The sequence below is a fragment of the Nematolebias whitei genome, chromosome 13, assembly GCF_014905685.2.
Source record: "Nematolebias whitei isolate Nwh7 chromosome 13, NemWhi1, whole genome shotgun sequence".
NCBI lineage: Eukaryota > Metazoa > Chordata > Actinopteri > Cyprinodontiformes > Rivulidae > Nematolebias > Nematolebias whitei.
In genome coordinates this window covers 19439088-19452615 of record NC_056510.1, presented here as the reverse complement: position 1 = coordinate 19452615, position 13528 = coordinate 19439088, and the positions used below count along the sequence as shown (strand labels likewise).

Below are 13528 nucleotides of genomic sequence, written 5' to 3'. Positions count from 1 at the left end.
CCAAGCCATCTCAGTCTGGACTCTAACTTTATCTCCCCGTTGTTCAACCTGTGCTGTACCTCTGATGATTGCATTCCTAATCTTATCCATCCTTGTCACTCCTAGGGAGAACCTCAACATCTTCATTTCTGCTACTTCCAGTTCTTTCTTCTGTCTTTTTGTCCACGTCTCTGTCTTCAGACCATACAACATTGCTGGTCTCACCACTGTTCTGTAATCTTTTCCTTTGACCTTTGCAGACACCCTTTGGTCACAAATCACTTCTGAAACTTTTCTCCATCCACTCCATCTTGTCTGGACTCTTTTTCACCTCTTTACCACACTCTCCATTTTCCTGAACAGTGGACCCCAAGTACTTAAAGTCCTGCACCTTTGTGACCTTTGTTCCTTGTAGCCTCACTGTTCCACCGGCCTCCTCCTCATTCACACACATGTACTCTGTCTTACTACGGCTGACTTTCATTTCTCTTCTTTCAAGTGCATACCTTCACCTCTCTAAGTTCTCTTCCACCTGTTCCCTGCTCTCACCACAGATCACAATACCATCTACAAACATTATAGTCTGCAGGGATTCCTTCTTGACCTCATCTGTTAATTGGTCCATCACCAGAGCAAACAAGAAGGAGCTCAGAACCGATCTTTGATGCACTCCCATTTCCACCTTAAATCTATCTGTCACTCCTACAGCACGTTTCACCACTGTCCAATGCTGCAAGCCTTGCTGCCACCTAGTCTCTTGGATACATAAACATTTACCTTCCTTCTCTGCATCATGCCAGCCAGCTCTCTAACATTGCCTGTCATTGTCCCCACATTTAGAGTTGCCACCCTCATTCCTACATTCTTGACTTTCCTCTTCTCCTTCTGTCTCCTGACACGTTTCTCTCCTCGTGGTCTTCGACTAACAGTAGCACAATTTCCGCTGGGACCCTGTTTGTCCACAGCCCAATGGCGGTCGTTGTTAATCCGAGCCCTGACCGATCCTGTATGGTGCCACTTAGATGAACTTGCATGTTAGTTTTTACAGAAGCATTTTATGTCAGATGCCCTTCTTGACACAAAACTCACTATTTACCCAGACTTCGAACCGGCACAAGAGGTACACTGGTTTGTGCTCCCTAGTGACTGGTTTGAAAAGTAAAACCAATATTGTTAAAAAATAATAATAATCATCTTAGTTTCAAACTCAGGATTTTTTAAATGATTTCTAGGCATTTAGTTTAGTTTCATGGATATTTTTTTATGCGTTCATGGAGGAGCAAGAACAAGCAGAAAAGTAGCACAGTGTCTTAATATAACCTCACTTGATAATTTCCTTTGGAAATACCCAACGCGTGTGAGTGAGTTCAAGCTTGTGTATTTTTGTGTGAATGAGTTTGTGTCTTGATAATCTTGTAATCTTTCCAAACATGCATGTTTGTGCTTGCTTTAGCTATTTTCTGTGCACAATCTAAAGCTACAGTATGAGCTACAAAGATCATGTACACTTCTGATTGTTCTTTCATTGCTATTTTATATTAAAACATTCTTCTTTGTGGGACTTAGTGCAGTTTCCTACTCATTTTAGAATTCATTTATGGATATTAAATATAAGCTAAGTGTTGATTGGCAGAGTAGACTGCAGTTTTAATTGTGTTCTCATGAATTGGGTTTAGTTTAGTTTTACAAAGACTTTTAGCAGATATAACCTTTAATTTCACAGTCATGTAAAGGATGTTTCTATTGCTTCTGTCTACCCTTCACCCCAACATCCTGGATAGAAAGAGCTGAATCAGACTTTAATCCCTTTCCTCTAATGCCTGACTTCATGGCTCCTGTTGGCCTGATGAACTTCTCTACGAGACTAGTGACCTTTTGTTTCACGTAGGTTGAATTATACTTAGACTTGTTGAAAAAGTGAGCTCATAGGGATCATTTCAGTCACTATTACTATACACCTCTATATAAAGCATCTCTCAAATGTTTTCTCTCTTTTTCTGTGCTGGTGTAGTGTGATGAACTGATCAGACAGCTGACCTCCAAAGAAACTGTTTAGAGGGAGTATAAAAGCAGAACAATATCGGTTTTCTAATCAGACGGTGTTAAATTGCCTTTGATTTATAGCCCCATTTGGCCCGCTTCAATAAAGAAACACTTGCACACATTTTACACCCACAACCAACCATCACTCACATTAAGAGGGCCACGCAGGGCAAAATCCATTATAGAAGCAGCCTCTTCCTGCAAATTTTTAGTCTGCATCAGTGTGGCTTTTAAAGGATCAGTTTGTGAACAAGTCTAACATATTTTCCCAATTTCCCTCTGGTGTTTCAACACAAATAGGTTCTATTTCTGGAGATTTTCCAACCATGTTCTGCCATATTGTGTCTGCACTGATTGAAACACCAAACAACATATTTTACCAATAATAGAAATATCCATCCATTAACTTTTACCCGCATCTTCCTTTTCGGGTCATGGGGGTTACTGGTGCCCGTATCCAGCAGTCACTGTGCGAGAGGCGGGGGACACCCTGGACAGGTCGCAAGTCCATCACAGAGACACATAGAGACAAATGAGACAATCAATTTAAAAATAATTGAAAGCCATCACTCTATTGCCAATAAAATACTATAATTTTCACTGAAAGGTGGCTGTTGATTTGTTCAGCAGGGCAAATGAACATATATAAATCAAAATTCAAGGTTCTTTATTGTCATTCGCATCACATGTGGTACATGAGGTGGAATCAAACTGTGTACTCAAGGTCCCAGTTCCACCCAAAAATAGCAAAAATATTAAGTATAAAAAAGAAACAGTATACAAGGATCTAAGATATATGCTAAACAATAATAATATTATATAACACGGTGTATTAAACAGCAGCCTGAACATGAATCTGTTGTGAGCAGATGGATATGAATACAGCAGCTTAAAGGCAATAAATCGGCAGTATGGATAAATTTACAAACAGGTACAGCCATAAATGAAAGTCAGATAAAAATTATCTTTCTTGAAAGTTTTTCTGGTGCAATAAATAAACACTAACATTTTATTATCTTATTTTCAGGCCTCTTTAAAGCGCATCAGTACTTCATGCGATATTTAGATATCCTAAACAAAAAAGAAAAAACAATGTTTAAAGTATATAATTTTTACATGAGCAATATAAAAAAGTTACCAAATCTAGGACCACCTTAGACCCACTGGAACGTTTGGTATGCATCTTTCATTGAACCATCATTATCATAGGGGGGATATGGTTATTTAAAAACGTGTGTTTTGTTTAAAAAGATAATTAAAGCATAATTAACGGAAAATATACAATTTATAAGCTATAATATATTTGTATCAATAGCGATTATAACAAATATATATGAGTTGTTTTAGTATTTTGGCGACCTACTCTAAAAGCACCCCCCCTCGAACAAAACTCAGAATGGTTTGACCCACACTAGCTGCGTCGATCCACGCAGCGGTGACTGCAAATCAATGAAGCCGCCCGTCTGACAAACAGGGCTGGGCGAACCAAGTCGGGACAATTTGTCGGACGTTTTGTTTGTTTTTGTTACCGAATACTCGATAACAAGGATATGCATACAGCAAATATGGGCAGAAACGTATTTTTTGCTCTTTTAACGAATTAAAAAGGATATCTTTCACTATCAGTTTTCAACTTTTACGTGGAGTTTCATGCATTTCGTGATTGTTTTATTCACGTAAAACTATCGCCGATTGAGGATGATTTTTGCAAATACTGGCAACCTACTAAGGACTCCATATCGTAAACAGGTAATTATATCTATATTAAAACCCAGACACTTAAGTCACTTCCTAAGCTAACCCAGAAAGTCACAAATATGTGTCCGTGTCAGTGGCAGCATTAAAATAACCTCGACGTGAGCTAAAGACTTTGGTGTTTTCTATGTAAAGTCCTCTGAGAATTTTGAGAATTCCAGCTTCTTTGTCCAGGACACACAAACAGACGAAGACATGCTGTTTCTGACAGCTTCCCATCACAATAAACGTTTTGAATTATGAGCTAACCATTAGCATCACTTAGCCAAAAAGGTAAACAAAACAGTTTCTGTTTGAGGATTCTGGGCTGGCCACTGTTTTGGTTGGTCTCCGCTTTCTTTTAGTCTAAACAAGCCATTCATTTCCCCTCTGGGAGTTTGATATATAGCATTAATCATCTGTGTGTTACTGCACATCATTTCACTGTAAAGATGACTAAATATGGGCTTTATTCCATGCAGATGTTAGGAACTTTGTTTCACTGAAACATTTCTGTTCAACACTTCTCATGTTGTTATCCTGCCATTGGGCGAGGCCTGTTACTGGAAACCTTGTGTGTATTTCCGGAGAGAGTGTGACGGCCCTGCTGGTCTGGAGCTGGCTGATAAGATGTCATCCTCTACATGTCTCAGTCTCTCACAGGGCTGCTTGTTTCTAAGCAGCCGTGCAGCTGCATGAAAACAAAACCCACACTCAGTCTAACAAGGGCACAATGTCGCTCCTAAATCAGAAACGTGAGGACAAATGAGGCACACTTGTTTCATGCTGAAGGCATGTGAGGCAGTTGACCAGTGGGTCACGAGAGAAGATCCTCTAGGCCGAAGTTCAGACTTGGATTGCTCAATCCTATCACCACTTCATGCTTGGGATTCCATAAGCTTCCTCTCGGCTTGGGATTCGTCAGGGAGGGAAGAGGGTGATGGGGGAGGTAAGCAGTGTCAGATAATAAGGGAAAGGATAAATTCCTGAAGAGAAAAGTTCTGTCAGATTGGTAGATATGTGGGTTTTGTAAGGATTCCCATAACGGATACATTTGGACAGAGAAAGATCTGCGCAGCAACACAGAAGAAGAGTTACCTTTTTAACATGTAAAGGCACTGAAAGAGTAATGCACCCTTTGTGCTGACCATTAAAGTGTGATGGGGATTGTTGTGCACAAATGAATAGCTGCTCACTGAAACAATAATCCTTAGCGCAAATGATGTACCACATTCAGACTTTTGTCTTTGTTTCTTACATTGTAAGATTATCCCAGAAATGTACTGTTTTGACTTCAAGCAGTGTTTCAGTTTCATCATTAAGTCACAATAAAATTACTTGAATCCTGTTCAGTTTCCTTTTTGTGCAGAGATAAAGTCAACCTGTTGTATTTGTTCCCTCTCCAGCCACCTGTTGGCCCGCGGTCGCACCCTATGGCTCCGCCCAGCCCGAGCACCAACAGCAGCAGCAACACCGGAGGATGGGAACAGCTCAGCAAAACAAACCTCTACATCCGAGGCTTGCTCCCTTCAACCACCGACCATGACCTGGTCAAACTCTGTCATCCGTGAGTAACACACTTCCTCTTATTCTTATCAGCCATTGATTTTTTTTCTTTTCTTTTTGAACTTGGTTTCAGTTTTCAGTGAAACTCAATTATTGACATAAAATGGAGAGCAAAGAGGTTAAATAGAAGATGGATGGTTAGCCTTTCGCACAGAAAATTTTTGAAGCTGGGTCTGATGTGGTTTTGTTACCCAGCAGTGTCGTGTCTGAAAGCACAGAGGTGTCAAAGTCTATCTGCTGCTGAGACCTCTGAGCCAGCAGCACGGAGCCTTACTGGTGTGTAACCAATGACACTTCTGTCACCACGATGCTTCTGTGACGCTGGTTTGTTACTAAACACTGATGCAAGACTGAGCTGCCTGTTTGGTCAGTGTGAAATACCAATGGGGGATCAATGACAGTCAAAAGAGGTCTTCTTTTTTGTACCAGTAAGATACTACCAGTGTGTAAACGCATCTATTAGAAAAAGGCTGGTAGAATTAAAAAAGTAGACATTCATGAGAAAACAGGAAACGCTTCATACATCTTATGTGCAAATAAGAAAAACATCACTGCATTAAAACTCTGTAGCGTCACATACATGCGTTAAATTAATAGAGCAACCATAAAATTCTTCAGAAATTTAATTTCCTTTTATTCTGAAGCCTTATGTTGAATATAGTACAAAATAGGAGAAGTACAATTTCCACAGCATACTTTTTGATTGCAAATTTAAGCAGATCTACACCTAAGTTTTTCTTCACGAAAGACATATTGGACAATTAGTCAGAGTCAGAGTTTCTTTATTGTCGTTCCACCAAATGTACATGTGGTGGAATGAGATTATCTACACAGGGTCCCAGTTACGTCCAACATTAAAATGTAAAAGAAAAACCGTAATAAGATCTAAGATATGAACTAAGAAAAACATCAACTAAATATACACTGAGCACTAGTAGCATCAAAACAATGCGCCGAACAGCAGCACGAACATGAGTCTGTGTGAGCAGATTAGTACGAATGAACACAGCAACATGAAACAGATCAGCAGCAATATGAAACAGATCAGCAGCAACATGAAACAGATCAGCAGCAACATGATGTGATTTTTCACAGTGATTATTCTGATTAGAGATTCATGAGTCTAACAGCCTCAGGGTAGAAGCTGTTCCTCAGTCTAGTGGTTCTACACTTAATGCTCCTCAACCTCCTTCCTGAGGGGAGCGGGGCAAAAAGTGTATGTGCTGGATGAGTGGGGTCCTTCATGATGCAGGTGGCCCTCTTCCTGCATCTGGAGGTGTAGATGTCTGTGATGGTGGGGAGCCTGACTGACTGGATTATTGACCCTAATAATAACATGTCGTAAATAAACTTTTGATAGATACTGAAATGTGTCAACATTGGGTACACAAGTTCTAAAACTCTTTTAGGTGCAACTGAGGTCAATCTGAACTTGTTTAATGTTCATTTGTGTCACAAAGGTTTTCCTAATTCTTGTGTAGCTGAGAAATGTATGTGTGTGTGTGTGTGTGTGGGGGGGGGGGGGTGACTTAATTGTTTTTATTGTCCTTTGCATTAAAAATTTCGAAAAGGTCCTAATATATTAACTCGTAGTGGCGTCGTTATCGTCAAAGGGGCTGCAAGAGCAAATATGCCCTTTGCTACACAAATTGAGATTAGAGTTCGTGAGACAGATAGGTCACAAGTTCACGCTCTTTCCCCTGGTTTAGTGTCCTCCATAATTCCTGACTAAACGATCCCTCAGATTTTTGGTCTGTATCAATAATCCATTTTGGAGGTCAAAAGATGAGTTTATGAACTTTTGAGGTTGGAAACTTTGTATTTTTAAAACTCATCAGTTCTCAGGCTGTTGCGCATAGTGTATACTTTACAAAAGCGTGACTTAGTATTTGGAGAATAAAAAATGTTTGTATTTTTAGTCTTCAATAATCCATTTTTGCAGATTCTCCATTTAATGTCCTTAGAGAAATGTCAAGGTTCTTTTTAAATGTTCTCGTCTGTGCTTTTAGTTGTTATCATGAAGGCTTCACTTTAATCTGTGTCTGGTCCTTTTACATTTCTTTTGAAACTATGACGACAACATAAACAAGAACGGGGACTTTTGACGGTGTGCTTTTCTGTGCTAATTGTTTGCCCTGCCTTATTATCAGCTGTCTGTGAGAAGCAAATGGAAGAAATACTTTAATTTAACTTTAAGCCTTTTTGTTTAGATTTCGCTTCATACGTAAAGAAAATAGATTTTTTTTATTATCCTTAAAGTACTGGGGTTTTACCACGTTGGTGCCAAACAAACAGCATTTCTTTACTTAAAATTCTCTAAGCTTGATGTAGTTTGGCACAAAAGAGGACTGGTTGAGATTAGTGTTTTGTACATATATTGAGGTTTTCAGCTCCACATTGAAACCACTTCCTGTTTCTCATATTTTCGCAGTGATGTCATGGATTGTTGCTCAATCCTCCCTCTGTGTGTGTGTTTTATAACTGGCTCCGTCTGGTGCACTGCCCTGCTTACAAAACTTCTCCTTTCTATCCTCTTCATAGGTATGGCAAAATAGTGTCGACAAAAGCCATCCTGGACAAAGCTACAAATAAGTGTAAAGGTATGCGATGTTGCATTTCTCTCGTATCGTCCCTGTGTAAAGAGAATATTGCAACTCTTTCTCTAACGTCCCCTTGCAGTTAGATAGATGTCCCGAATCGTTCTTGAGATCTGCGGTTTCAGTTGATTGGGCCAAATCAGGAAGCAGACGTGCAGGCTGCAGTTATTTTCGTCTGCAGCCCTCGTCAGTTTGTGAGTCACAAATGTGCTTCCTGGGAAGAAGTGCCCGACGTTTCCTCTTCCTGCTGAGTGGCATGGTTGGTCATGGTTCAGTTCTAGTGGACTACCCTCCTCTCACAAAGAGGTACTCGCTGATTTTCTTGCATTGGTGATGAGATTAGGAGATTGCTTTGTCACTCTTGGGATTACGCAGATGCCGGTTAATAAAAGGCTCTCGGTGAAAGTGGACGCCCTGGAATGTCGACCTCATATGTGGCTTTAGGAGCAACCTCGTGCGATCTTAAATTCAACATTGTTCTCCGTCCATACTAAAAGCAGCTCTTTAAGTATTTTAATCATTACTAAATTAAGAGTTCACTTTAGTAACTGAGTGACATCTAATTCTGCTGAGAGAGCTCACTGTAATGTTTTAAATGGGTTAAATATAACAAGCGCAGTAGCGGATCAAGTATAAAGGTGCACCCTGTGCGCACCCCACAGGACAAAGAGCTGACCTGAGCTATCGGTTTCTGCATCCTCAGCTGTTTTTTGGCTATGACTTTCACTCACACACACAAACAAAGCATGCCAATACAACTAACCTTTAGTACTTCATAAAGAAACATAAAGCACGTGAACAAAACACAACACAGTGCTTCTACCACTGACATGCCCGCATGCCTCCCCAGGTTATGGTTTCGTGGATTTCGACAGCCCCGCTGCAGCTCAGAAGGCCGTGGCTGTCCTCAAGAGCAACGGTGTTCAAGCTCAGATGGCAAAGGTAAGAATTTATTACGGACTAATCTGGATATCAAATGCATACAGGTCACACAGTAACACTCCCACCCTCCTCCTGGTTGGGCAGGTAATTTAAATCTAATCCTTGTAGGATTAAATAGCAGAGCAGGAATCCTTGACTCAAAGGGTGTATTCTGCTCAACTTTTTGTGTGTAAGCTCGTCAGTGATTCACAGAGTTGATGAAGAGATGTGCTGTGTTGTGTATATTTGATCATGTTCTTCTAAGGAACCGTATCAATTTGAGCTGTACGCTCAGCACCAGAAACTGGCAGCCATATATTTTGTTTATTGCAGCTGGCGTGTCTGTTTGCATGTCAGTCATGAAAATGTTTGCAGCTCTGACTGTATAGATAATTGTTTAAGGGCGTTACTGCAGTGAAAAGAGTTGAAATATAGAAAGTATGACTCCGTCCTGCCAATGTTTTGTTTGTACTAGATCAGTATTTATCAGTGGATATACATTCATGTTGATGTGGCTCAGTTTACAGTGGGTTGTTGCAGTTTAGGTGCATCAAACTTGATTTTGAAGTTGTGGAACTGTGATCTCAGCCACCTCTGTTTTTGACGCGTCCACCTTTCTCCTGCTGTACAACCAGCTGAGGCTGCTTTTTCCGTTTTAATATTTCTCTCACTTTTTGTTTTGATTTTGGGAGAAATCAGTTTAAGCTCTGCTGTACTGTTGTTATCTGTGGCGCTTTAGTAAATCTGACCCTCCTGTGTGGATTATTTGTTGATCTGGTCAGTTGTTTTATGATGTATACAATTCAACAGTCTACTATTTTTACAGTAAACCCGGAGACACTGATAATCCTGTGACGACTTGCAAACATTTAAATCACGCAGTTATATAATTGAAAATGACTTTACTGGGAAAACAAAACCGATAAAAAATAAAAAGATCAAGTTTTATGATGCATTCGCCTTAAGGCAGAACTCGGATCTTTTAATCCAACCTAACTACAACTCAGAAAACCAGTTGGTATCACGAATTGCTGTGCTCAGTGTCTATAAGTTTTATTAGTAGTACAAGCCAATAACGCTGTATTCCTCTTCATTTTATGGATTTAAATTCTGGAGCAACTTGTTTCCTGATAATAATAGTCCAGTGCTATATGTGTGACTGATTTAATAAAATATAAGCTGACAGAAAATAAAATAAATTGTTTATTACAGCGGATATCGCCACTCTTCTTTTGTGAGGCAGCCATATTGGATATTTTGATGTCAGGGCTGATGAGAAACCGTCAACTTTCCAAGCCAGAATTCCAGTTTTTTTTTTATTTAAATCATGATTAAACGTTTTTGACTTTTTAGCACAATGAAAAGTCAAATCACCCTCAAAAGGGTTAAACACATCTAATTTACTTTTCATGAGTAAAACAAGCCTAAACATTCAAAAAGACCACAGTTTCTTATTCTCACTGTGAAACATTCTGGTGAGAATAGTTAAGCTTTCAATCTGCAGCTGGATTGAGATCTCGGTCATTTCTCAAAGCTTTGCACGGATTTCTTGAAAAGTGGCAAACTGAAGAACTCAAGTGTGTGTTGGGAGAAAGTGGAAGTGTGTTGGGAACATAACTCTTCAGTCAGTTTTGATCTGCTCTGCTGAACATTTAGAGAAGCAGTTGAAGACAGAGAGAGCTCAACATTATTGACGTGAACTGTAACTCAGCTAAATGCTCTCAGATAAAAAAGCTTTGGACGAGTTCTTCATACTTTGGAAAATTCATATAAAATGTTCATCTTAAGCTATTTTTATAGCTTTGAAAAAGCTGAAGTAGTCTCTGTATTTTCTGTCCATCGCTGTGTTTGTGCTCCTCTGTTGGATTTTTATGCATATTCAGCAGAATTTATTGAACAATTTGATACGAAAAAGCGACTTTCAGGATCGCAGAATTGTCACAAGTTTCTCTTTTCCGCTGAGTCCAAGATGCAACAGTTGTGAAGCCGTTACAGCCTCAATTAGAGGATGTTTTCATGTAGCAATTCATATTTTTATACTTGTATACATCATACTTTAAGAACTGAACATATATATTTAAGTTTTAGCACATGTAAAGATTTAGTCCAATCTGTTATTTTATTATTGTTAAATACTGTACATGGACTAAAAGGGCATTATCAAGAGAATTTAAATGGTTTTTGACTTGATGCCTGCAGAAAAGGAGGTAAATAATTGTGTGTTATGGTAACAGGAGTGACTTTAGTGAGAAATTAGTTTCTTCATGACAGAAAACAACCTCGACCACATTTCTTTGTTTGAGGGTTTGTTGCTTCATAAGATGGCCTCCTACTGTTTTATGTTAGGTTTAAAATATCGACGTCTGTGCTCAAGTTTTACATTTATTACTGATAGTAAATGCCATAATAAATGTGAGCCTTTGATGCTTCATTGTCGTTGTTAAAGCAGCTTGTCATATTTTCCCCCTCTCTTAAACAAACCAGGAACCCTCAGATAGTCTGGCTTTTCAGAGCAGATGGTGAGAAATGACCAAATAAGAGTTTTCTTGTGTTTTTGGTAAAAGATGAGCTGTTATTAGGCCTGTCGCGATAAACAATAAATCAATTAATCGCATGATGAATGAAAATTATCGACCTCGTTTTCATTCATCGGCTTTATCGTGTCTTCGTGTCTCTCTTTCTGAAGACACTGGATGACAAAAAGCTCAACTCTGGTGCTCTTCAATGACCCCTCCTTTTATCTTTTCTCTTTAAAATCCGATTTAACCGTCCAAAATCACGCTTTTTTGATCGTTCAAAGAAGCTAAGCTGAGAAGCTAAGCTACGAGCTAAGCTAACAGGGGAAAAAACCTCTGTCTTGTCGAAGCGCCAAAATTCATGATTGAAACCCGTGCCTTCGTGTAAAACATTTTTCTCTGCAAAAAGAAGCTGAGAACTTGTTTACTGATTTTTTTTTTATTAAAAGCTTTTTGTGAAAAATGCTACGCTAAAGAGCTCAAACCACACAAGAGCCTGCTACTTTGAGAACCGGACAGAGACAGCCCATGCCACGTCAAGGGGCCTCCCTCCCATTTTTCTTAGAGACATGCTGCTCGCTCCCTCACTATCCATCCTTCGGTTCAAACAGTCTTATACTGCTTTCCGGTGGTCGATAAAAGGTACTACATGCAAAACAAATTTACCAACATTTCTTCTTAAATTTCAAACAATATTATCGTTTATTACAATAATTTTTGAGAATTTATCACACAGCAAAATTTGTTATCGTGACAGGCCTAGCTGTTATTGCTGACAATTTAGCTTATAGTTTCCATGAAGAGATGTTTTTCATGAGGGGGTTTGTTGACTTTTTATGCCAGCTAAGTTGAATTAAAAAAGAAAGTCACAACTAAATGAAGCAACAAGAAAAGTCAACTTTCTGTTTTTGAAAACTTCTTGTTTTCCCTCATTAGGGGTTGTTTAATATTCTTCAAGCTAGATGAATATTCAGCTCTGCCACCAAGGGCCTGAAAGTTCAGGGGAAAATATGTTTGAACGTTTAACGAACTCTTTTATTGCCCTTTATGTGTTGATTTTCTGTTTTTGTGTTATGTTTTGCAGACAGACACGTCTTTTGCTGACTCACCGTAACACCAATAAATATTAATGATAAAACTTTTCCACAAGGACCAGTAACCGTGGTTTACAATTGGTGCTGTGAAAAATCAGCAGGAAGTCGGCTAAAAAGAACCTCTAGTCTCCATGGGTTGCATGTTCCTCTCTTCTTGTCACTGACTCTTAAAGACCTAAAACCCTGAAGAGTCACAATTTATCAGGATAAACAGAAAATAAGTGATGTCTCGTACAGGACATCTAATTAATGAGCAGACATTTCTAGGTGTAAATTATGTGGAATTTCCCTTCTTTCTTCTTGCACCAGTTTCACACACTTAACACCAACATGAATGAAGGTTTTAGTATTTTCCAGATGTTTAAATATTTTCTAATGCCTCATTACCTTATCTCTAATTTATTTTCCTATCACGCAGCAACAAGAACAAGACCCAACAAACCTCTACATCTCCAACTTACCTCTGTCTATGGATGAGCAGGAACTGGAGGATATGCTGAAACATTATGGTCAAGTGATATCCACTCGGATCTTGAGAGACTCGGGTGGAGTCAGCAGAGGAGTGGGCTTTGCAAGGTTGGATTTTTGTACTTTTTTTTTTTTTTTTGGTGTTGTGTTGAACTTTACGTGTTCAGTCTATGACGCAATGAAATGATATCTGTTGACAACAACAGCTTTCCTCGTAGCATGTTGTATTGTTTGCAGGAACTTGGTTAAGCTAAGCACAAATTTGCGTCGTCGGCCCATGAAAAACGTACATGACGAATGCTTATGACCTGCAGTTACCCAGACTAAAGAGCAAAGAGTACAGGCTGCAGTTGTTATGAAAGCAGTTAGTCTGTGACATTAACTTCTGACTTGTGTGTGATGACGTGTGAGCAGCGGGTATGAAAAGAGGTCCACAGCATGTTTGCAGCCTGTCTCATAGTTTTGCAACTGATGAACATTGTATGCATAATTTAGTAAAAGGTATCAGTTTAAAAGTGACAGAATAGCACCCAGGTAGAAGAGAGCGATTGTAAAGTCTACTGCACCTCCAGAAAGGGAACTGCACGCCCTGCAAGGACAGAGTTCTCTC

The 13528-nt window shown here is 39.3% G+C and overlaps 1 protein-coding gene across 1 annotated transcript in view; it reads left to right on the top strand.

Moving 5' to 3' along the window:
• The first annotated feature begins 3488 nt into the window (after window positions 1-3488).
• LOC119419120 (RNA-binding motif, single-stranded-interacting protein 1) overlaps window positions 3489-13528 on the top strand; it is a 16230-nt gene continuing 6190 nt past the window's right edge. The window contains exons 1-5 of the mRNA XM_037686420.1: window positions 3489-3771; window positions 5163-5323; window positions 7864-7922; window positions 8770-8861; window positions 12869-13026. Coding sequence (XP_037542348.1) covers window positions 3721-3771; window positions 5163-5323; window positions 7864-7922; window positions 8770-8861; window positions 12869-13026 — 521 coding nt within the window. The 5' untranslated portion in view covers window positions 3489-3720. The remainder of the gene's footprint in view (window positions 3772-5162; window positions 5324-7863; window positions 7923-8769; window positions 8862-12868; window positions 13027-13528) is intronic.